Source organism: Oppia nitens, unplaced genomic scaffold, assembly GCF_028296485.1.
Source record: "Oppia nitens isolate AA-2021 unplaced genomic scaffold, nextdenovo-longstitch-racon4-pilon3 scaffold3_pilon_pilon_pilon, whole genome shotgun sequence".
Classification (NCBI taxonomy): domain Eukaryota; kingdom Metazoa; phylum Arthropoda; class Arachnida; order Sarcoptiformes; family Oppiidae; genus Oppia; species Oppia nitens.
This window is the reverse complement of record NW_026533221.1, coordinates 7,339,132-7,364,401: the sequence shown is the minus strand read 5'-3', so window position 1 is coordinate 7,364,401 and position 25,270 is coordinate 7,339,132. Positions and strand designations below refer to the sequence as shown.

Sequence of the window (25,270 nt, the reverse complement as noted above, 5' to 3'; positions counted from 1 at the left end):
ATTTAATCCAATGAATAGTATATATATTATATAATATATGAATAACTGAATCATCACATAATATGAATGCTTGAATAAATTCAAATCAAATTAGTCAACTAAATAATAACTCAATTGTTTTAATAATTTTAATTCACATACAATTTATTTTTCATATATCAAAGCATTTCTAGTTATATGAACTTTCGTTATCATTAAGACTTATACTAAAGCTTTTAAAGCGTATAATAATATAATTAAAAATATTGTATTATTAATAAATAGATAATTAATGAATCAGTGATTAAAATTCAATGTATAATGTCTTCAATAAGACTTCATATGACATGACATGAAATCAATGAATCGGTTGTTAATGTATTCACTATTCATATGTTACTAAAGGTTTGATTTTATTAATAAACTGTAAATCATATGAATATTATAAGTCTAGTAAGGATTGCCAACTCTCTAATATTTTACACATATTTTTATTTTTTAAATATAACAAATCAAACAAATTAATAAAATAACAAATAAAATATGTTATGATTTAGTATTAGATTTAAAGTTTAATATCTGTTAAAAATTTAAATTATATAATATATTATTTATTATATTTTAATTATATTATCAAATAATTGATAGCAAATTGAGGACAAACCTTGAAAATGAAGAGTATTTGTCAACCCTTAGAGTCCAGTGTTTGACTCAATATATGTTTTGTCACTATTTGTATGACTTCTTCATTACAAATGGATATTCAAAGAGATCTCATAGACTTCAGTGATAACCACATGAATACATCAATGAATAGTTCAGTGAATACATCAATGAATACCTCACTAACACAGACATTGATGGACAATGAAGTTAGACGTCCTTATAGTTCACATAATTTCAAAATAAAAAGACAATCAATTGGTGGCAATGATGAACACAAAGACACAAATTGTGGTCAAATGGATAATGAATTGGTTGATGACATTCATATGGACACTACTGAAGATACGTTAGAGTCGTTTGTCAAATGGTGTTCACTCTCTGACAATACTAATGATAATAATGAAGACAAGTGTTTGGTTCACAAACAACACTCAAATTTGATGTTTAGTTCTTCACACGAATCGCATGAAATGGGATTCAATGAAATGGTCACCAAATATGCAGATGTCATCAAAACAGGTATGAGAAGACCTAAAGTGTGTCATCAGACAGTTGTTTCGCAATTATGTCCGACATATCGTCTTAGAAGACCAAAAACAACGGAACAATTGGTTATTAACTCAAATAACAATTCAAATAAATAAACAAATCGTATGATTTCAAAGTTAATTAATTATTAATTCATTATTAATCTTAAACTTTAATTAATTAGATTTTTTTTGAAATGAAATCGGTTTTAAATATCATTTATAATTATAATCTTTAAAAATATTTATAAAAACTGAAAACTATTTTAAATTTATGTGCGAATATACTTTGAATGTAATCACATATTTTTATTTACATTATCAATAGATACTAATAATTAGAATTTAACATGATACATTATTTATCTTATGCTAAAATTATTATTACCATAATATAAAAAGTTATAATATATTTACCAAATAATATAGATATATAAGATTTTTTGTGTGTATATTAACACTTACAGAATACTACAGTATATGTAATTTAATTTGATTTCAATGATTTTACACAATATGATAATAATATGCTATATTACTCACTATAAATACAATAGATTTTAATTCATTATAATTTGTTAATTGAGCCAATGATAAACTTATGTTTGAATGGTATGCATACTATTGATATACCAATTGAAATATAAATAAAATAGTGGTTACATTCAAAACATATCTAATTTTAGTGTTATTATGGATTTAAGTAAAAGAGCGACTAATTATAATATGTTTTAATAATATTGACTTTACTATACTTTTCCTTAATTCTGAAAATATAATCTCTAAATATTTAATGATTTGTTTAATAAAAATATTTTTTAATAATTATCTGATTGTTTTATATCATTAATAAATAAGTAAAAATAATAACTATTTATTGTTAATAAATGTTTTGATAAATTCAATAAATATTTTAAAATATGTAACAAATGTTGGAAACATGCTTTTTAATGATATTTGATATGATAATAATATGATTATTATTGTCATTATATATAAATATATTATATTATTATATACTTATATAATATATTGAAGCAATGATTTATTGATAACAACACATACATTGAGTTAATTTAAACAAATGGATCGATATTTAATAGAAAAGACTACTAAAGACTTAGTGAAGAAGTGGTTTAATGAAGCGATTAAGGGTTGTATCAAATAGTCATTGAATTGAGTTTAAACCCAATGATTGACTCAAAATAAATGAATTTCTTTTAAATTAATAAATTCAGAAACACTTCAAATCTTAATTTGGATCAGTTCTACAAATTAGACAAACAATCGACTCAAACAAAATGTTTTTATTATCTTATTTTACTAGTTTTCAAATAAACAAAACAATTAAATGAAACACAAATATTTGTAAAAGAATATTCTGTATAAATTTTAGAAATAAATTCAGTTTTAATTTGCAATCAATTTATTAAACAACATATTTGCTATAATACACAAAGAATTGACATTTATTTGAAACACAATTATTATCAAATTTTTATATCAAATTACATTACGGTTTAATGCATTTATTGTGTAGCACTCGTCTGTAATATAAAACGATTTGCAAAAATAAATTAAAATTAATATAAGATAAATGAACAAAAAAATGAACAAAAAATGATTTTCTAAAAATAGTTTTAGTACAACAAAGTCACACTTAAATCAAATATAAGACATAATCATAAATAATAGTTAAATCATATAATCATTTGGTGAACATTAATCACATATCAAGTGAAAACATCAATAATAGATGTGATCATTGAGTAGTTATAAATCATTGGTTATTGAGTGGCGGCTCCAGTGGTCAGTGAGGCGTTGAGAGCAGCCTTTGCCGCTTCCATCTTCTTCTCTGCCGCGTTGGCCGCAGCTGTCGATCGGCTAAAGTCGGCCACAATCAAGAAATAAGACGCAACCGCTGCTATTGTCTGTTAGTTTATAACAATAAAATTTGATTAACATTTCATTTCAATGACATTACTTATAACAAACAAATGCTTACATTAGAAATGCTTGCATTTGTTATAACAAACAGATCGAGACATGAATAGCCAATAGTTGGTCCTCTCACTCGATGCAAAAATGTTGACATCTTTCAAAAATATATAACAATTTATTATTTTATATAAGATATAAGTTTCAGTAAAAATCTATTCTCTAATCCTTTTGTATTAAAAATAAATAAATATATATAAAGATTACATTGACTTCCAAATCAATGGGTAATTGAAGCAGAGATAGAGTATGTAATGCAGTGTATGGACTGTGAGCCTAAATATAAGATAAACACGGATTAGTTAATAATTTAAAGCTATAATCATTAAAATTTATTTAAAACAAAACAAGTCTTTTACTTCAGCGGACACATCAGCCGCTGATAAAGAAATAAATCCAAGAAATAGCAAAGTATGAAGAAATACAGTCCACGTGACAATTGCCAAGAGATCATCAAATTCAGCAAAGAATAGGTTATAAAGAGCATAACAATTGCAAGGGATGTGACACATGTAGTTGAAGAATATAAAGGACTGCCAAAAATTATTAGACTCGTCCACCAGTTCACAGATCTCATTGTGTTCATAATAAAGAGTAGACAACGCGTTATTTTTGCTGCCAACTGGTCCCGGATCTGATTCAGCCAATGCCTCAATGTCTTTGCAAACTTGTTTGAAACGATTACTCAAAATGAGACAAATTAGGTTGAAGTAAGTCATTGTAAACATATTAATGCCAGACATGTAAAACACCCAAAGAGTTTGGATACCAATCCATGGTATAAACAGTTGGAATGAAGACATTTCCATGTTTTCCCAGGCAGTCATCACATAGAGAGCGCCCACCAAACCTGTCGACAGCAATACTATTAAGTTATTGATAACAATTGTAATCTTTGTCCTTTTTTCGTGATTATTTGTATCATATTTAGCGGTTCGCGCGTTATTACTCTGAAGCTGTTTGACTGAGACAAACGGCACGAGCCAAGCCAACTGTCCATTCAATGATAGACAACGTATAAGATAATGATTTTGTAAAAAACAATTATTATAAGTAAAAGAAGACATACTTCCTGTTCATTTCTGACGAAAATAGTTGCAGTGATAGCACTCTGAAGAGCGTAATAAAGGGTTGGCATTAAGTAATACATTCGGTAGTCATTCCAAAAGCCAGAGATATCGCCTAACATTAATTGAATCTCTCGATCGCCGATAAACATCAACACAAACGATCGGATCGCAAAAAACCATAAAATGGCACAAATTAGTTGACAATAGAGTCTCTTTAAGTTTGCAGAAGTCCTGTCCTGTTTTATCGGTCCATATCTCTGTCCAAAGTCCAGTCCCGTTGATATAAGTCTGAAAAAACATAAACAAAACAAAAACTTAACATATTTTACGCTAAATTTATTTTTAAGGGATTACTAATATTTTTTTTTATTTTACCCAAAGATTTTGAAATAGAAATCATAAGAGATTTTGGGGCCATTTTCATAGCTAACAGTATTAGCTGCCGGAGGGTTGAAGTTTTTACGGCTTTCCATTTGGTGCTGCATTTTGACCACAAATATATCCGATTAAATGTAAAATATTTTCAATATATTAGTTTTATAATATAAATGAATCGTATAGTTTTGCAATAGTTTTATTAAAGCAATCTATTTTGAATATATTTTTATCGTTAAAAGGTCGCTAAATATTAATTTTTTAAATATAATACTGTATTTTACATATCGTGACAAACTAATGACATTTTTCAAGAAAAATAGTCTTAATTTGCGTGATATTTATGCTCTCTCTCTCTCTCTCTCTCTCTCTCTATATATATATATATATATATATATACAGTATATTCTTTCTTTTTCTATTTTTTCTCTCATTACTTAAATATATAATTTTTATGCAATGAAGATAGACTTAAAGTCATAACTAATATTATTAAATTAAAATTTATTGATTATATAATTTGAATTATTGCTAAAAACATTATTATTATACTGTATTATTTCTAAATAAGTTTATTCAATTGTCAGTTTTTGTCTCACTATATCTATTACTTAATTTATATGATCCATAATTATCGATATTTCAACTATAAACTAATATTTAAGTTAATATAGTAGTAAAACAATTTTTATATGTTTGTTATTTTTATATTAAATATATAAATTATTTTTTAGATACTAAACACAAATACAATAATTAATAATTTTTTAATTAGGTATCTAATAATAATTTGATTAACTAATTAAAATATTTTAGAAAATAGAGAAAACTTTTTAAAAAATAATTTGTTTTGTTTATTACTAAATATAAAAATGATTATTTGCTTCAAATAAATTGAAACATCACATAAAAATTCAAGACATACTTCTAATAAATAGTTAGGTTTATTGAGTTTACAATCAATTATTTGTAACATCATTTATAGTACATTGTTATTGCAAAAGTGTATACAAACTAATAAACTAATTCACATATCTCAGGCAAAGTTATTAAATTTTAAAAATCAATTTTTCTAAATATCAATATATTAAACAATAATATTTACTAAAATAAATTATTTATAAAGTTATGAAGTTTATATACATTAATATTATACTAATGTAATTTCTATTGCATTGCAAACTATTGCTTGATCATTTAATAATATTAATATAACAATCATATTTCATAATATAATAGTAAAACAATTTTTCATATCATTTATTTGAAATTTTTAATAAAATCATTTTATTTGTAAATTTTCATAACATACATGATTTAAGACAAATTTTGCACATTTATTTAAATTTATTGATTGTTTGCAATGTATATGATTTTAGTGAAACAAAATATTTTTACTCAAAATATAAATCAAAAGAGTCGACTGAAAAAACAGTTTCAAAGATTAGTTCTTATATTATGATCTAAAAGCAAAACAAATGGCAATTCATATATACATCGCTTGTATTATATGTTTGTCGAGAAAATCATAAGAATTAATCAAATGTTAAATTCTTTGCTTTTAAAACAAATACTTTTTTCGTTTATAATTTATAACTATATTTAAAGAGTCGTTTAACACATTTTCCAAATTTCATATCAAATATCATTTATTATAAATAATTGCAGTGAAAGTCGCTTCAAATTAAATGGTTAATCGATTAATAAGATTCTTGAAAATTGTATTATTGTTATTATATTCATAAACGACAGCTAAATGAGAATTTTTGCAATAAATTCATTGAATATAAAAGATTTTGAAATAACTATTTTAGAGAAAACAACACTTTTATAAGCAATTGATTAAAGTCGAGAAGCAATTTATTTATATATAATATAAGGAAAAATCATTGGCCCATAAAAAACATTGACAGCAAATGGATAGACACTGAAAACACAATAGAGAGTTATGTCATTGTATGCCATTAATTATAGTGTATTGCAAACTAATCAAACATAAAACCAAAATTATTCACATTTTCGGTCATATAATAACAGTCACCGAAAAGGACAGACATTTACAACAATTTTAAAATTAAAGTCAAGTAAAGCAATCATTATATTCAGTTATAACACTATTTTATTACATTTTCAAGTTTGGCATTCAATGATTTATTATAATGAACTTCTATTTCAATATACTGTATATAAATATAAATTTAAGTAATACTTATATACATTTTTAATAATAATAATACTTTTTAATAACTCATATATGATAATAATCAACAAAAAATGATAATATAAACACATTAAACTATCATTTGATTATTTTTTAAAGATCTTTAAAATATTGATTATTTAACTAACTATGAGTTTGAATTTCATAATTTTCAATATCTGTCTATAATTATATAAAACGTGAGTTAATTAAATGTTGATTATATAATGATTATTTTGGTACAGAAATAGTCGATTACTTTTTTTTCAAATAAAACAAGTATTTGTTGAGAGCTAACCCATGTTTGCCATTTGGTGTCACAAATTAGAGATCGAGAAATATAGGATCGGGTTATGGATACAAATTAACATTCAATTGGATTTAATTATAGATTTGAAATGAGATCAACAATTATATTAAATTAATATTTATTATAAAATGTATGAATATTTTGTTCACAAAACTTTAATTTTGATGCAAAGTTCAACCCATAAGAAATTATAATATTTATGTACTGTATATGTATTACAGTATTAATTAATTGCATACAATTATACTGTATTTATCACAATCAGTCTTATTGTATTTACTCACAGATTATTTTAATTTAAAAATAGTTTTTAAAATTAAATGTTATAAGTAATAAATATTTATAAAATTATTTAAAAATTTAAGTAATAAGAGCCTAATATAGAAATGTATAAAGAAATGAGTATTTTTTCTTAATAATATCGGTTCGGGTAATAAAATGTTGAATAGATTGACATTTCTATGAGACAATCGACCAGAAATTAGAGCCGACTGTAGACGAGTGACACAATTGTTAGCATTAAATGTGAGAAACTGTGATAAACTGTGTGATCGATGTTTGATTCAAATAATCACACTTTTCCTCATTCATTAAGTGTACACACATTTGTTGGCTTATTATTTATATTATATGTCAAGTACTCTACTCTATATACTATTTATTAAATTGAATCAACAAAAATATTTGTATGTCAAACAATTTTTGTTATAAAATTTAATATTTATTTGTTTTTCAGCGACTAAAATATTATCATAATTATCATATTATTAAAAAATTATTTATAAAAATTAGTTTATTTTAATAATTATTAAAAAATTATCTTATATATTGTTTTGTATAATTTACTAATATTATAAAATGAATTTTAGTGACAAAAATTAATAAATTCATGAATAATGATAAAAAACTTTGCAAAATGTTTGCATTTATTAGTAACTATCGATTGATTTGATAATTATATCTAAAAAGTTAATGAATTTACAAATTATAGGAAAAATCGATAAAACAATAGTTTTGTTGAGTTTATAGCGCTTTCAATGCCATCTGTTGTGTGAAAAGCGAGTCATTTGTCATATAATGAGATGACATGTGTTTGGCGTTTGAAATACATTTCAATTGATTTGATGTCTTGTTTTGGATCAGTTAGGGATTACTTAGGATTCAATTAATGTGATGTCATATCCTGTAAGTCATAAGACTGTTGTTATATTAGATGAAAGCAACTATTTTTTGGAGACGAGTTGTGACCTGACGTTTGATTTCGATGTCATCAATAGAAGTCGTCAGCCGTCGGGAATCATCCCTTTATGTCCAATAAGTAAGACATTGTGGACCTGTTGTGTTGAAGCCATCGCTGAATATTGTCGCATAGTTTGGGATATTTTCCCAAATGGCGAGCGACTCATCCGTTTGGTTGTTTGCGGACCCGAATCGGCCACTCATTTGAATGACTGGAATCCCGAAGTTCAGTCTTTGCAGAATTGTATGCAATGGTTGGCCAAATGCGGGACAATTGCACACTTGAAGGCCAATCAATACAAACCATTAGAAAATTGTCAAATTATTAATGGCTTTCATAAGGCTATAGAAGCGCTTTCAATGCCAACACAACTTCAACAATCAAAAGAGTCGTCTAAAGAGTGGCCAAATAAGGGCCGAATTGTCTGTATTTCTGCTTTTTCTAACGATTCACACATCAAATCTGTTGTAGAATCAGTTAAAGACATAATTATCGAAAACAATGAATTAATTTCAAAACAAAGAAGTGTTGACACAAATTGTCAGTTAATGCCAATAACTAACTGTGAGTTAGTCTTTATTAACACGTTTCCAATTGAAGACCAGTCGGCGATATCGAAGATAATTGAAATACCGAAACATCAATTGAATGCTTATATTTCATCGGAAGTTCATTCGGTAAAATCTGGTCGCTTTCTGGCCGCTAAGCTCTCATATTTAGTGTTAAATCACTATGACTTGGCCTCGACTACAGTGAGTGGTATACCAATGAAAGAGGAACAGAATGCAAGTTCTTCAGCCAATTATGACGTCGAGATTGTCCACTCAACCGAAGCACATACAGACTCATTCAGATCTGGTCTTATAAGTGACGGAATTTGTAACAAAACATATCGCGAGGGCTTTACATACGATACAATTAGTCTTAAATGGTGTACTCCGAGGACTAATGCAGTAGAGCTTCACTACTGTACCGGTGCTTTTCGGTTCACTTCAGTTGATGTCAATAGTCGTCCATCCAGTTGTCTCACAAATTTCCTATTGAGTGGACGGACTGTAATGTTAGAAATGCCGAGAGCGAGAAACTCCAAACTAATGTCACATATGTTATCGAGTCATTGCGGGGAACTATACATTCATACATTAGGCACCGGTAGATCAACTCTAGAAGATCCTCCTTCGATTAGTGAGGGAAGTGGTGGCCGAGTCACTGATTACCGAATTAATGATTTCGGAGAAATGATGAAAAAGAATCGATTAGTTCCGTGTCGTGTCATTCAAAGTAATAATAAGGATGTCTTAATGCCCATTGAAAAAGCAAAACAATCTTTGGTTAAACAAACTATTTATTGGCCACTTGTCATCGGTCACACCATTCTATTTAATATTCAAATGCAATTCCCGTCATTCCTTAGTTTAATACCCAAAGAACACTTGACTGAAGAAGAAGTACTTGAATGCAAGAAAGCAATCTATCATTTGATGGGAATGGAAAATAAAGGCACTAATCTTCCGGTGCCTACAATTGGTATCAAAGGAAAAGGACCGAAAAGAGAAGAATTATATAGAATGTTATGGAATGAAATGGAGTTTTTTGTCCGAAGCTATTGTGTGACTCCCGAACATCAATCGGTTCTTTCGTGTTTACTCGAGTGCCGATCGGGTTCTCTCAAATCAGACACTCACTTAAACTCCGCTTCAGTCACCCGAACGACCAATTCTGAAACAAATGAAGAGTTGACTAAAAAACCGACAAATGGTGTCAAAAGTAGTGTCGATAGTGAGTGGGCTTTCAAAGAGTTGAATTGGGCCCGACATGAACTCAAACTTATGAGTGAAAACCAAACTACTAATAGTAAGGCTTCAGAACCACATTTGAAAAAGTTTAAGTCAAATGTCATGGACTCGACTACTAATGGTTCCCTATCTTTGCTAAGCATTTGGACGAATAAACTGAATGAAGAAAACTCAAAGAAACGTTTGGAATTCGCCGGTCGGACTAATTGTGACTCAAATATTGCCAAACTTTATGTAAATTTAAACGAAAGTAAAAATGATAATCAATAATAACATCTCTTTCTAATAATTATGGCATTGTTTTAGCTTTCATTTTTGCTTAAAATATTTTATTTCATTAATATATATAAATCATTGGATATATCATTAATATTTTTATTATTATCATCATATCTATTAATACAACATGTAATACAAAAAATAGTTTTGAAATTAAAAAAATATATATTTTATGATCATTTCAAATATTTCAAACTTTCATATAAGGGGTTGTTTTGTTGGCAAATAACCATTGGATTTGTTTTCAATAATGAATTGTAGTTTTCAAGTTTGAGAAATAAAGAGAAGACTGAAATAATGAAGTTATTAAAAGGGAGTCAAACGATAGGGAAGGGAAGGCAATGGTAATGGGCTGTCATATTGCTAGTGCTTTGAATCAATATGTGGAGAATTTTCTCAAAACAAGTTTCAGATGAAAATACAGTAATAAAGTAATAATGAAGACGAAGATGGAGTCAATAGTAATGGTATTACTGTATAACTAATTGATAGCCTAAGGGATTGGGTGTGTGTTTGTCAGTGACGGCGTTGCCAGCGGTGCCTCCAATGAACACAACATTGCTATCAATTGAAGCGATTCGTCAAATCCGGGATCGCATCGACTCTTATATATTATTTGAATGCATTTGTTGTGATCAACACGTCTTTGATAACATACATTAATAGCTGATCCAAGGAGTGAGGGGTGGACTCAATAACGATCTATAGTTTATAATTATTCGTTGATTTATGAACTCATGAATAAAGAGAAACATTTTTGATAACAATTTATAGGCAAGTCTTTCATAATAATGGGCAACAATTTTGCAGTAAATTAGTTAATTAACTTAAGATCTTTGATATTATAATATAATAATTTATTAATCTTTAATATATTTTTACATAAAACACAGTAATTTGTATTAAAATTCTGTACACTATATGACAAAAAAATGAAATAAAATTGAATTTTATGTTACTTTTTGTTAATTATATATAAATAAATAAAATATTTTTACAATTCTTTGTTTGAGTGACCCTAAAGTTATAAATAAATTGATGAGAACTAGAATTATGGGAATGAAAGATAATTTATGTAAAATCACAGTTAAGAAGATATTAATTGAGATATTAATTCATTATTTAATATTTTATTGATTGTTTGGCATCTCTTTTGCTCATATGATTCAAACGTTGTATTTATTCTTCAATTGCATATCTGACATGTTTTGCTTCATTTTTATTGACTTTACAATTATTGATATTTTAAATACCAATAAATATTTGTCAATCATATCAGTTATAAATATTTCATTGATGGCACTCTTGATAATTGATTACTCAATTTTGCATTCAAATCAATTTTAAAAATATCCAAACTTTGGATTCAATTAATAAAATAATTAAATTTAAAAATTCATTAAAAAAGTAAGTGATATATTAATGGAAACATTTGATGAGGATTTCGTTAATTACTATATAGTATATACACAATATTCACAAATAAACACATTTCCTATAATTATTATTAAATGTTTTCATGTTTACTCATATTTAATATATAAATACAAGTATTGTTTTTTTCTAAATAATTCAATTTTTAAAACTATTCTTTGGTTATTATTATACAAAAGCACAGTTAGATTTACAATCAAACAGTGTGTTTAGAGTTCATTCATTTACCGTATATTCACAGTGGATATGGCGGATAATGTCAAGAGTGGCGGAACAATTGAGTATTAGTCCAAATACAACAGTTTCTTTTTGAGATCTGTTTTTTGTTATTTTCCAATTATACCACTCCTTTTGTAACGATATTTATGATGTAATGCATATTTGAAGTAATTATATAGAATAATGTTATATATAAATGTACATTATTGCTATTAGATATATTTTATCATTATAGGCATTGTATAACATTAACAATGCTATGTATATCAGTGATCACATTTTTCGCCAGGAGTGGCGGAAAAATTGAATATCTTGACCATAACAATTTGGGGTGGCCGATTAAATGGGCATATACGGTATTTATAAATTCACGCATATATATATTCCTATATATGATATATTAATATTATTAATATCACAGCAATTAATAAATAGATTATTTAATCCAAAAACGAGTGTATAAATCAATATTCAAAGTTTTTAATTAATGACCAGATTTGAGCACAAATTTCAGGAATCGACTGTTTCTTTGTTAACAAACAGTGTATCCAATCGACAAATAATCACTTTTCAAGAAAACCGACTTTCATTGGAAACATCGTTGGAATGACTTTTTGTTTTACATTTCTATTAAAAGTAATACATAATAATTGATAATATCATGACATTTAAATAAATAATAAAATACATACATCTTGTCTGTCGTGCCACGACTTCATTGTTTGTTTGTATTTCTCAAACTCGTGACACCATTCAGAATATGCTTTCTTGAATTCACTATCTGTCGGTGCATTACATGTTTCTGGTGTTGTAATTATAATAACAATTAGTAATAATAATAATAATAAATAATAAATAAAGACATACTCGGATCAACAGAAATAGTATAACTATAGAGAGTATTAAATCCTAATTTACAATCGTATCGACCATTTTCTCGATCAGTAATGCCAAGAATGACGAGTCCGTAATCAGAAGTGTGAACAAATCGGTCTCTTCGTGCAAAAACTTCATAACCACTCGAGCGATCACTTCTATAGTATAACCATTTAATTGGTCCCACTTTTGAATTAAGACTTTCAATATCTGGTATTTGGATCGGACAGGAAAGGTGTATACTTTGTCCCCAATTTGCTTTAATTTGCTTGTGATGGACACTATTGTCACAATTGCCTGGAGTGGCATTTGTTATGTCTTGGATAAGGCTGTCATTAAAATACATGTACCGGTAATTATAATATATATAATATTTTGACAAATTGATGACTGAATACATACCCAATAACATATGGTTTACACTCAGAGTGATCCCTATCCCATCCACAGTATGGGTCTTGAATACAACGGACACAGTTTTCATATCTCGATTTACACATCAAGAGATCAAACTGACGCACCATTGAATCGGATGATACATAAAGTGATTTATGTTTTCCCGATATTTCCATAGCTCTGATGGGTTCGGAAACTGTAGCTTCAAAGACGTCAACTAAATTAGAGTGAACTTCACCCGACCGGTCATACCATTCGACCACTTTATATACGACTCCAATATTAGAACCGGCAAAATATACAGTGTATTCAATACCGTCGACTTCAAGTCTGTCCACAACTATTCGTGTGAATATAATATCACGTTTATAAAAAACAGGTCTTCCGTTATCATGAGATACGGCTGAATCCATCAATGGATGACCACGAAGAAAGTTGAGCACAGAATCTGGAAGAACCTGCGTATCGTTGACACATGTGCCCGGACGTGGCTCTGGTACTTTACTAGTGAGCACCGGTAGCCACGCCGATGATGAAGTAGATTGTTCTTTAAATTTTCCTAAAAAGACTTCTTCTATTCTGTTGAGATTAAACGTACAAATGGCTGATCCAATCAATCCATTCATTGATGTCGAGAAGACGGCATAAAACTTTTTGTTATCGTCTGGATGTTTGTAAATGCTTTCTGTTATTTATAAATAGATTAATATTATCGATAATCAAAATAGTATGCAATATGTAATTAATATTAAATAGCATTAAATATATAAATAAATACTAACGAATTTCATTGAAGTAAAACGGGAATTCCCCGGGAATTGAACAATTAAGTCTTGCCTTTACAAAAGTGGCCCAATTCTTGTTCAATATATTTTTTCCTCCCGTATCGCGCTATGTATGTAAACAAAAGTGTTAGTAAAAGTATAATCAATTTATTTATAAATTAATAACTAAATTGAACTTTACTTTGCAAACCCTAGCGACGCGGGAATAGATATTTTTGCCGCAATTTATATACTCGACAGCACTCTCACGGAAAAAGAAATAAACGTATTCTCCGATATCAAAGGATCCGACAAAATTGGGTTCTATTAGTATTAGATAAACATAAATATAAAACATCATTAAGTGGTTATTCAATAATATAGGACATACTGTCGAGCCATTTGGAGTCATATTTGATGGTCCGCTTAAATGGTTGTACTTTTTGTCCATTCGTCAAATTATATAAATCTGTGCGAAATATAACGGTATCTGCTTTTGTAAATTCAGCAACAGATCCACTGTAAAGACCGGGCAGTCCATCAGGGTTTCCGTGTTCAACCCAAGTTGCAGTTGCATTATCGTCCGGATCAAATGGACATTTAGCTATACCGGTGCCGATTCCGGGAAATGATTCGTGTGATGACAGTAATGTTAAATTTGCCTAAAAATATAAATATTAAATCTATATTCTGTCATATAATTTATATTTTGCTAAATAATGCATTTGTGATTAATTTATCATAAAATAATTGATTAATCTATAAAAATTGAATTATAAATGCAAACATAAATAATAGAAATGTATTAATACTTACATTAATGACCCAATCTTTAGGGTTATGAGCATTAGTACCACAAATATATAAGTTATTGCTATCACTTCCTATCGGTTGAATCACCCGAATATGATTTCTACAATCATAAAGCTGTACACATAGACAGATAAAATATATTTATTTATATAAATTCAGTTCAAATGATAATACAAATAACATATAAACTCAAAACATTTCTTACAATAGAATAAATAAATATAAAACACACAAATAATAACATAATATATTTTAGTAAATAAAATAAAGAAGTAAAAAGTTGATTGAAGTTAAACAAAAATAAATCAATAAAATATTTTGAAATATTTTGAAATATGATTTTTAAGCAAAAAAAAAGTGATGACAATGTCTAAGCAAATGGTAATAAAACAAACCTCTGATTTTCCTTTGGAGACACACGAGGCCACGTTGTTTGGCTCCAATGATAACGAATCACTCTATAAATCATTAAAATCAACATTTCATTCATCAATAATACCAATGATAACAATATCACTTTATTTATAGTCACTATATATTGCAAACTCAAATAACTTATGTTTGTTTCCAGTGATGGCTATAGTTTAGGCTATAGCTTAGCCTATAGTATAGCCGCTATAAACTATGTATTCAATAGTTTGTTCAACAGATTGTAGAGTTAATCAAAATTTTTAATTAATGTTGACATTTACTTTAATGTTAGTTATTATTTTTATGTACTTTATATAGTGCAAGTTTGACAGCAAACATCACTATTAGCACAACTTTTGTAACTTTAATTTAATTAATTCAAAATTTTTTTTACTTCAAATATGATATAATTTCTTTTAAAAAGATATTTAAGATTAAGTTTTTATATGAAGATTCAATTTAAAAAATATGTGACTAAAATATGTCATTTTAAAGATTTGATTTACATATCAATCAAAAGCTATTAAACACTAAACACTATCTGTAAAAATGTTTTTTTTTTATAAGAAAAACTTTATATTAAATTTGATTGAAAACCGAAAGATAAGGCTAAGAATTGACTATTAAAATGTAGATAAATTATCAATAATATTAATTGAATAACTTATTCAAATAAAATTCAATTTATCACCGATTTTAACCAAATTTATATTATTGATAGAAAAAATTGTAATATAAAAATTTTGTTTGTTATTAAAAAAATGTAAATTTACTTTACCTCACATCTAGTTTTGTTTATGTTATTTAAATTTAATCGATATATTCTATCCCTAAATAATTGGAAATAAAACAAAGCATTAGTTTTAAACACAAATATCCGATTAAAACAATTAATAGTGATTTAGATGACACTCACATCGCACCGACATATAGGGTATCCCTATTAATGTTCAAATAAAAAGTCCTGTAATGAAATCGACCGCAACTGAAGTCTCGGACGTGTTCTGTAAAAAATCAAATATCAATTATTATAACTTTTCTTTCAACTAAAATATACTAAATTCATGGCTAAAATATATAGTTTATATAATAATAGCACTTATGTATTGCAAAGTTATGTTAGCAAAAGAGGGGTCATATACGCAGGGGTTCCCACTTTTGGCAAAATATACTCTCAAACAAGTTTTGGATTTTGTTAGTTAACATTAGACACATTAAAATGCTTACATATATTATATAATGTCTTTATATAAAGATAGGACTCGTTTGCACAAAATTAAGTCATCAAAACTTCTAATTATATATAAGCAAACAAAACAATCATAAAAAAGTGATTTTCATTTATAAAACATCACTCATTGCTTTTCAACCATTTTCAAAATAACCAAAAAAGACAATTAAATGGGTTTCAAAATAAAATAGTTTATATACTTATTTTACGCAAACAAAATAATTAATATATATATTAATACTTATTTTACTCAAACAAAATAATTAATAATGGATTAGTCGAGTGTTTTATAATATCTGGTAATATCTAGTAATACCTCTATGATGTCTAACAGTGTGTTGTGTCTCACTATTGTATTGATTCCAGTGTTGTCTAAATCCATAGGAAAAGCTGCAAAAGTGAGACATCGTTGCAATCATTGTAATGAAAAATGTTTGTCTTAAGCACTGATAGGTCGTCTGTGAGACACACATATAGCACATAATCCTCATATTTACAAATTATTTATAATTGTATTGTTTTTGTTTATATTATTCAATCGTTGTGTCAATTGTTTACAAACTATAGTAAATATTCACAAAAATAAAAAATCAATGGTTTGCATGTGTTGTGTCTATTGTGGACAACAACTCACTGTCTGTTTAATGTCATATCAATCATATGTCTATTATGATACCATCAAATGTATTATTAATGTCTTAATTGTCACCAAAATCACAACAAATACAAACAAATTAGTCAATTGATTAAAAAACAAATGAAAAGCAATTTCAAACACAAGCGATAAGTTGTTTGAAGCAATGCTTATATACTTATGCTATACATGTAGTTATGGCTTCATTGAGTCGTTGACTGCAATGCATTACAGGACTCATACTATTAACAAACACTGAGACTCACTATTGATGCTTACATTTACACTATAGAGACCCACATCTATTTACATCACTTTATAATTATTTCTTAATTTTAAATAATAAATTAACTAAAAGATTATAACAAAATTATAATTTAATTTATATATTACTAAATCTCATATAAAACTATTATAAAGATATTATTGTGATAATTATGTGAATGGGTTTCAAATAGTTTTCAATCGGGTCTCTAGTAATCAAATCGATTGTACTTTTAGTGCTATATATATAGGACTATATACCAATTCCCTCCATCGTTTTATCTTCCCTGCTCATTGGGAATTCCAGGGAATTTATTTCCTTGTGCTATCATTTTTGAATACTAAACAAATTTTATTATGATGTTTGAAAAACTAATGTATATTAAACAGTAAATTATTTTGAGTGGTATTGATAAGCAGTACCAGTAAATATAAATTTATTTTTAAATATTTTAATTGAATTTTATGCAAAATATTTAAGTTTAGTACTATTTATTGTAATAATTAAAAATATGTGTCCTTTTCTAATGATAAAAGGGAGAGAAATAAAATATTTAAGGCAAAAATTAGAGGGATTTTATTAGAAAACTTCCTTCCCTTCCTAAGTTGTCCCAACTCTTTATATATGAGACATGCGGTGAACTCTATGATTGTTAAGTCAAATGATTGTAAGCATTGAAACAAAACATAATATTTTATATTAAATGTAAAGTTAATACTGTATTAAAGTTATTGTTACTATTTATTAAATATAATTTTATCAAAGTTTTTAAAAAAATATATTGTTATTATGACTACTATTCATTTATACCGTCTATTTTGTTAATGATGTCAATTATATTTTGTATGTCTAATGCAAGGCTATTATTACTTAATAGTAAGTAATTCACGTTTAAGTTAATTGTCATTCAATTGTTTTTTTATTTAAAGTTCATTACAATGACTGACACAATGACTAAAAAAGTGAAATATATTGGACACCACTTGAGTCCAATCCGGACCCTATGAACAACATTTTATGGACTATTAGTGTCACTAAATAGTGGTCTATTGTCGATGTCTTGGATTAAATGATAAAAAGTAATTCACAAAACATCACTCAATGCTTTTCAACCATTTTAATGCTAACCAAAAAAGACAATTAAATAGGTTTCAAGCAAATCATTTTAATATATGATATATATATATAATATCATATATTATTTATTTTACTCAAACAAAATAATTAATAATGGATTAGTCGAGTGTTTTATAATATCTGGTAATATCTGATAATATCTGGTAATACCTCTATGATGTCCGACAGCGGGTTGTGTCTCACTATTGTATTGATTCCAGTGTTGTCTAAATCCATAGGAAAAGCTACAGAAGTGAGACATCGTTGCAATCATTGTAATGAAAAATGTTTGTCTTAAGCACTGATAGGTTGTCTGTGAGACACACATATAGCACATAATCCTCATATTTACAAATTATTTATAATTGTATTGTTTTTGTTTATATTATTCAATCGTTGTTTCAATTGTTTACAAACTATAGTAAATATTCACAAAAACAAAACAATCAAAACGTTAATAACTATATCATCAATGGTTTGCATGTGTTGTCTATTGTGGACAACAATTCACTGTCTGTTTAATGTCATATCAATCATATGTCTGTTACGATATCATCAAATGTATTATTAATGTCTTAATTGTCACCAAAATCACAACAAATACAAACAAATTAGTCAATTGATTAAAAAACAAATGAAAAGCAATTTCAAACACAAGCGATAAGTTGTTTGAAGCAATGCTTATATACTTATGCTATACATGTAGTTATGGCTTCATTGAGTCGTTGACTGCAATGCATTACAGGACTCATACTATTAACAAACACTGAGACTCACTATTGATGCTTACATTTACACTATAGAGACCCACATCTATTTACATCACTTTATAATTATTTCTTAATTTTAAATAATAAATTAACTAAAAGATTATAACAAAATTATAATTTAATTTATATATTACTAAATCTCATATAAAACTATTATAAAGATATTATTGTGATAATTATGTGAATGGGTTTCAAATGTTTTTTTCAATCGGGTCTCTAGTAATCAAACAAATTGTTATTTTAGTGCTATATATGAGACATGCGGTGAAGTCTATGATTGTTGACTCAAATGATTGAAACAAAACATTTGCTTTACGTTTAAGTTATTTGTAATTCAATTGTCATTCAATTAAAATTGATTTCATTGACTGACACAATGACTGAAGAAAAAAGTGAAATATATTGGACACCACTTGAGTCCAATCCGGACGCTATGAACAAGTTTTTATGGACTATTGGTGTCCCTAAAGAGTGGTCTATTGTCGATGTCTACGGTTTAGATGAAGAGTTGTTACAATTCATTGAAGGACCAGTTGTGGCACTAATCCTATTATATCCTGATAGTGCTCACAAACACGTACTAAGTATAACTCAAGACATCGATACCATGGATGACGACAACCGACAAAATGTTTTTTTCATGAAACAAACCATTCGTAACGCCTGTGGAACCGTTGCGCTCATTCATTCAGTGGCTAACAATTGTCACCAAATTGCTCTTCAAGACAATTCAAGTCTAAAGAATTATATCGATAAGAGTCGAGAGTTGGCACCTGAAGAAAGAGGTCGGCTATTGGAGGGTAACAAAGATATCTGTAATGCTCATCACGTGTGCGCCAGTGAGGGTCAGACAACTACACCGGCACCCGATGCCAATGTTAGCGGGCATTTCGTGGCAATGGTTCATAATAACGGCTATCTATATCATTTGGATGGCAGTCAAATACAACCCATAAAACACTGTCAAACTAGTGATGAGACCTTTCTGTTAGATGCGGCCCGAGTTATACGACAATTCGTGGACAAAGACCCGAGTAATTTGAATTTCACTGTCGTTGCACTGAGTCATCAAAATCAAGACCTAATGTGATATGATATGCAAACATTTTTTCTGCTAATTAATTTAAAACATAAATTGACACACATTTCAATACATTGTTATTTTTATGGGTGTATTTATTTTGTAAATTAAAAAATAAAATAAAAATTACTTTTAAATGTTTAATTTAATAATTATGATAAAATGAATTAAACATCTGACTAATCATTTGATAGTTAAAATGATTTGAATATTGGTTACAATTGTGGGTCAAAATAATAATATCTTAGTTATGAATCATAACTAATGTCTTCTTCGTTCACGTTTCCTAAATGGTGTATAAAATAATTTAAATATAATATTACGGTATATATTTAAAAATGTGATAATTATTAATACTTAAGATGTGGTCCTTTAACAAAACACCAATTCACATGAATGGTTTGTCCTAAAATATCTGATCCATTGAGTGCTTCGAGTGCCGCATTGGCCGACTTATAAGTCTCGTATTCAACTAAAGCGTATCCCTAATGATATTAACGGTAAGTATATATTTACCAGTAATCATAAGTTTTAAAAGAAATAAAGAAATTTAAAGTAAAAAGACTGTTAAATAAGTGCTTAAATCAATGATACCTTAAGAAAACCTGTTCTTCGGTCGAGATTTAAGTGCAAATTCTTAATTTCGCCAAATTCTGCAAATTTGTCGTAAATGTCCTCTTCTTGTGCTTCTTCATGAACACCAGTTATGAATAAAATCCATCCCTCAACAGCTGTTCCCAAGAAATTATTATAATAATCTGATAAAATTAAAATCAAACAAATTATACATTTTTGAGGACCGGGCGAATCATTGTGTCCGTCGCCGATATCCATTGCCTCATAAACTTTTATATCTTCGCGAGCAGTTCCCTCTAAAACAAAAATAATAAATTAATTCAATTCAACAAAATCTCATATAATGTCCAAAACCGGGTCCAAAGCCGCGTCCTTTACGACGAGTGGCCTTCTCTTTCATTTTGATGACACTCTCTGATAGATAATTAAATAACAATTAATATACATATCTTTGACACAACAACTGAATTGTCGACAAAGAGTACAACTCTTTAATAATATAAATAATAATATAAATGCTATTATCATATCATCTTTGGATGTGCTCTTTGCCGACATTCAGTTTCAATCGGTAAACATATAAACAAAATGTCAAACTATACCATCGCCCTCATCATACTCTTCGTCATCAAACTCTTTATCTGCATCTCCGGCGCCTAAAACCAATTCATCCGCCATTAGTTGATATTTGGTATCAATTGGTCACAAAATGATTGTTATTATCAAACAATTGAATCAAATTATTTCAAATGTGTTTACAATTCAAGACAAACAATGGTCGCAATGATTACAATTTCTACACAAATATCGATTACTATTATAATTATAAAGGGTTTGTGTGTTATTGCAACAAATGTAACGTTGTTTTTGATATTAAAAATATTGATTTTCAATTGAAACAAATAAATGTTTGCATTATTTTTAGTTAAATATACAAATATATCGTAACATTTGGGATAAGTTTATATACTTTTCATTAATTTTAGTTAACTGTTAAACAAATAACATATTTGTTGTATTAGTCATGAAATGAGTTGAAAAACAATTAAATAACAGTTTGATTGCAATTAAGTATTATATGATATTTGCCATCAATTGTCTTCATTGGTCTTAATTTTGGTGATATTTTACCACAATTTGCTGTTATCTTTACGATGACTGATCCACGACTTAATCAAATGAGAATAAAAACAGGAATTTTAAAGAGGTATTCAATTGTATTAATCTTTACTTTATATTGACATTTGATATGATCTGTTGATTACCATAGAGTGACAAAAGAGAAGACTGTGTACGAGAAAGAAGTGGACAATGAGAGGAAGCGATTGGAAACTATGAAGAGTCAAAACAAAGACGACTATGAGATCAGGAAACAAGTATTGAATTTATTGATTAATAGCAACATTCAAATGACAGATAATTTTATGAATTGTTTATTAGGAGGAAGTGATCAATGAGTCGCTGATGATGTTACCGGACACCATGACTCGTATTCAACAAGCATTCAATGATTTGAATAATATTATACAAGTATTTAATGATTTTAAATTTGTTAAATTATATTACTTTACATAAGTTTGAATTTGTTATGAATAGGAAACACAAACAGAGTTATCGGAGACAACAGAGTTTCAAACGGCCAAGACTTTGGTCCAAGAAGTGCAACAACTGTTCCAATAAGTGTTAAACTCTATGTGTTGTATAAACGATAATCATATATCACTTATATTTTCTATTACTTTACATCGAGGATTAATTTTTATAAATTCTAATTTAATCATTAAATTTAATTTTATTACCGATTATCTACATTAAGGCTTTCATAACTAAAATTACTTAATGATTTCATTTTTAAAAATAAGATCATAAACCACTTTAGGCATCATATGTGATAAAAAAACTCAAATAATAAAACGTTAATTACCAGTAAATCAAAATTGTTAAAAAATTAAGCAAAATAATAAATATTTCATATATTTAAAACCAGTGAGCAATCTATCAACAAATAGTTATGTTTAACAGTATCATTTGATAAACTGATATTTTTATTATTTATTATCATTAAAAATTAAATTTAAAAAATTATATGATTTGATATTAAATATGTCTAATCAATAGGTAGTATTTTTCGTCCTCCTGGACCTCTGGGTTCAGTAACATTATGTTTGTGTTTCATATGCTTAAAAATATTACCACTACACCGGCATCGGTAGTTACATTCGGGCCACGAGCAGGCATAAGGCTTGACATTATTGTGGACATTGATATGGTCTCTCATATTTTGAATCAATCGGAACTGTCGACCACAATGAGGCCATTCACAGATATAAGGTTTTTCTCCGGTGTGTAGATTCTTATGAGACTTCATAGTATATGAATTAGACTTGTAATCACATCCGGGCCAATCACACGACACAATATTGTTAAGTGTAATACGTTTCATGTTGTGAACGGCCGATCTATGTCTTGTAATCTCATTATCACTAAAAAACAGTTTATTGCAGCCATCAGTTCCACACATAAGTGTCGGTTCGCTTTTATGCAAAGCCGAGTGTCTCATCAATTGTGAGTTTAATTTGAAAGAGCGGTTACAGTCAACAAAACTACAAACAAATTTAAACTCTGTTTCATGATATCTGATATGTCTTTGCCAATTGAATTCATTTTTAAATACTTTATTACAATCTTTATAATTACAAACAAAAGTTTTATGTATTGTCTGATGACATATCAATTCATTTTGAGTAAGACATCCAAAGTGACATTCATCGTAATCACATTTGAATGTCATTTCTTTTTGATGATCTAATAAATGTTGCTTCAATTGTTCAAAATCTTTGAAAACTTGTCGACAGTCCGTGTGATGACAGGTTGTTTTATCCGAGTGATACTTCATATGATTATAAAACTGTGAATAAGTTGGACACGATTTTCGACAACAGATTTCCGGACAAATATATGTATTGGTTGTGCTATTAAAACAACTCATTAGTTGAAGATATTTGTGTCGTTTATCTTGTAGTGCAATATTGTCTTCATGTGATTCAGTCATATGCCTCTTAAGTTGCGATTCTTGTGGTGCACTAAAATGACAATTATTATAATGACATTTAAATATATTGTAATCGCTGTGAACTAATTTGAGATGACTTTTAAGTGAAGACTTCGTAAGAAATATTTGGCCACAACTCGACTCTTTACACACAAACCGTTTGCCAACCGTTGAGGACATCATTCGTGTTTTAAATTGTTTGGTATTCAATGAACAGATACTATCACTTCTCTTATTAACTAAACTATTATTTGTGATAATCTTTGTGGACATAGTTGTGATATTACTTTGATGACTAAAATTGTGATCACAAGTGGTCATCGCATGTTTGTCTTCACCAATCCCTTCACTTTTCTTTAGTGTTTCTCTTGTAATCACTTCTTGCAATAATTGAAACTCATGTCTGTCTTCTTCATCAATAAGTGATCCATACTTTTGATATAATTTGTCCAAATGTTTCTTCAATTTGTTGGCAAACGATAACTCATTGTTTAGTCTTTTAATTTCATCTCTTAATTCATCAAATATGTCATTAACTTTGATGACAATCGGTGTCCAACATTTGGGTGAAGTCATCCTCAAGAGACCAATTAATACAAGTCTTGTCTTACATTAAATAATCATTAAATTAGTTGACAAACAATAAACTCATTACATTTGATAACATATCTCAATAATAACGTCAATCCTATTGTTAAACAAGTGATGTAATAATTATTGACATTTGTTTTAATTAATTTAATTATATTTTATTAAAATGTTTATTATGTTTATTAAATGACAAATATATGGCATATGTTTTATAAACATTTGATTCAATTTTAATTAATGTCTTTAAACAATTAAATACAGTACTAATATATACATTAAGTAAATTGATAATAATTATAATTATTATATTAATTATATTGAATTAACTGTTAATTTGTTAAATTTATACATGTATTTAGTTTACCTTTAAATGTTGCAATCAGTGTTCACATACATTGGTATTCAAATAATAGATTATTTAAAGCTATGTCTGAGAGTCTTAAACAGTGATAAATTAATTGTTATATTTATTATTTACTAATAAAAATTAATTCATTGATTAAAATAAATTTAATAAAATGCTTTACAAAAATTTTTAAATATAACAGTTTTAATATTATACATAATTTAAAGAAATAGATATAATTGTTAAAAACTTGAT

At 27.6% G+C, this 25,270-nt stretch overlaps 8 protein-coding genes across 9 annotated transcripts; 4 read left to right on the top strand and 4 right to left on the bottom strand.

Moving 5' to 3' along the window:
• Nucleotides 1-324: 324 nt before the first annotated feature.
• Nucleotides 325-1,289, top strand: LOC128958059 (uncharacterized). The gene is made up of 2 exons (XM_054303875.1): nt 325-384; nt 628-1,289. The coding sequence occupies exon 2, from the start codon at nt 717-719 to the stop codon at nt 1,287-1,289; it is 573 nt and encodes a 190-aa protein (XP_054159850.1). The 5' UTR covers nt 325-384; nt 628-716.
• A 1,670-nt stretch (nt 1,290-2,959) lies between these two features.
• LOC128958058 (uncharacterized) lies at nt 2,960-4,753 on the bottom strand. Its single transcript, XM_054303874.1, has 6 exons — nt 4,616-4,753; nt 4,240-4,528; nt 3,530-4,162; nt 3,378-3,446; nt 3,178-3,267; nt 2,960-3,103 (listed from the first exon to the last, which is right to left on the bottom strand). The coding sequence occupies exons 1-6, from the start codon at nt 4,723-4,725 to the stop codon at nt 2,960-2,962; spliced, it is 1,335 nt and encodes a 444-aa protein (XP_054159849.1). The 5' UTR covers nt 4,726-4,753.
• Nucleotides 4,754-8,156: 3,403 nt separating this feature from the next.
• On the top strand, nt 8,157-10,457 carry LOC128958789 (integrator complex subunit 13-like). Its single transcript, XM_054304722.1, has one exon. The coding sequence runs from the start codon at nt 8,299-8,301 to the stop codon at nt 10,429-10,431; it is 2,133 nt and encodes a 710-aa protein (XP_054160697.1). The 5' UTR covers nt 8,157-8,298; the 3' UTR covers nt 10,432-10,457.
• Nucleotides 10,458-12,481: 2,024 nt separating this feature from the next.
• Nucleotides 12,482-19,414, bottom strand: LOC128958788 (semaphorin-2A-like). Of its 2 annotated transcripts, none has more exons than XM_054304721.1 (12): nt 18,771-19,414; nt 16,270-16,357; nt 16,132-16,183; nt 15,338-15,400; nt 14,946-15,056; nt 14,521-14,791; nt 14,332-14,453; nt 14,148-14,256; nt 13,372-14,050; nt 12,961-13,298; nt 12,786-12,895; nt 12,482-12,720 (listed from the first exon to the last, which is right to left on the bottom strand). In XM_054304721.1, the coding sequence occupies exons 1-12, from the start codon at nt 18,943-18,945 to the stop codon at nt 12,664-12,666; spliced, it is 2,175 nt and encodes a 724-aa protein (XP_054160696.1). In that variant the 5' UTR covers nt 18,946-19,414; the 3' UTR covers nt 12,482-12,663. The 2 variants fall into 2 exon arrangements, with proteins under 2 accessions (XP_054160696.1, XP_054160695.1); XM_054304720.1 differs by lacking the exon at nt 18,771-19,414 and adding an exon at nt 16,901-17,522.
• Nucleotides 19,415-19,590: 176 nt separating this feature from the next.
• Nucleotides 19,591-20,530, top strand: LOC128958860 (ubiquitin carboxyl-terminal hydrolase isozyme L3-like). Its single transcript, XM_054304815.1, has one exon. The coding sequence runs from the start codon at nt 19,746-19,748 to the stop codon at nt 20,457-20,459; it is 714 nt and encodes a 237-aa protein (XP_054160790.1). The 5' UTR covers nt 19,591-19,745; the 3' UTR covers nt 20,460-20,530.
• Nucleotides 20,531-21,836, bottom strand: LOC128958861 (RNA-binding protein 8A-like). Its single transcript, XM_054304816.1, has 6 exons — nt 21,629-21,836; nt 21,381-21,440; nt 21,239-21,322; nt 21,045-21,181; nt 20,808-20,935; nt 20,531-20,736 (listed from the first exon to the last, which is right to left on the bottom strand). The coding sequence occupies exons 1-6, from the start codon at nt 21,702-21,704 to the stop codon at nt 20,712-20,714; spliced, it is 510 nt and encodes a 169-aa protein (XP_054160791.1). The 5' UTR covers nt 21,705-21,836; the 3' UTR covers nt 20,531-20,711.
• A 199-nt stretch (nt 21,837-22,035) lies between these two features.
• LOC128958296 (tubulin-specific chaperone A-like) lies at nt 22,036-23,014 on the top strand. Its single transcript, XM_054304112.1, has 4 exons — nt 22,036-22,233; nt 22,297-22,402; nt 22,467-22,556; nt 22,623-23,014. The coding sequence occupies exons 1-4, from the start codon at nt 22,181-22,183 to the stop codon at nt 22,704-22,706; spliced, it is 333 nt and encodes a 110-aa protein (XP_054160087.1). The 5' UTR covers nt 22,036-22,180; the 3' UTR covers nt 22,707-23,014.
• A 119-nt stretch (nt 23,015-23,133) lies between these two features.
• On the bottom strand, nt 23,134-24,742 carry LOC128958057 (zinc finger protein 534-like). Its single transcript, XM_054303873.1, has one exon. It carries the CDS (start codon nt 24,652-24,654, stop codon nt 23,134-23,136), a length of 1,521 nt encoding a protein of 506 aa, XP_054159848.1. The 5' UTR covers nt 24,655-24,742.
• Nucleotides 24,743-25,270: the final 528 nt, after the last annotated feature.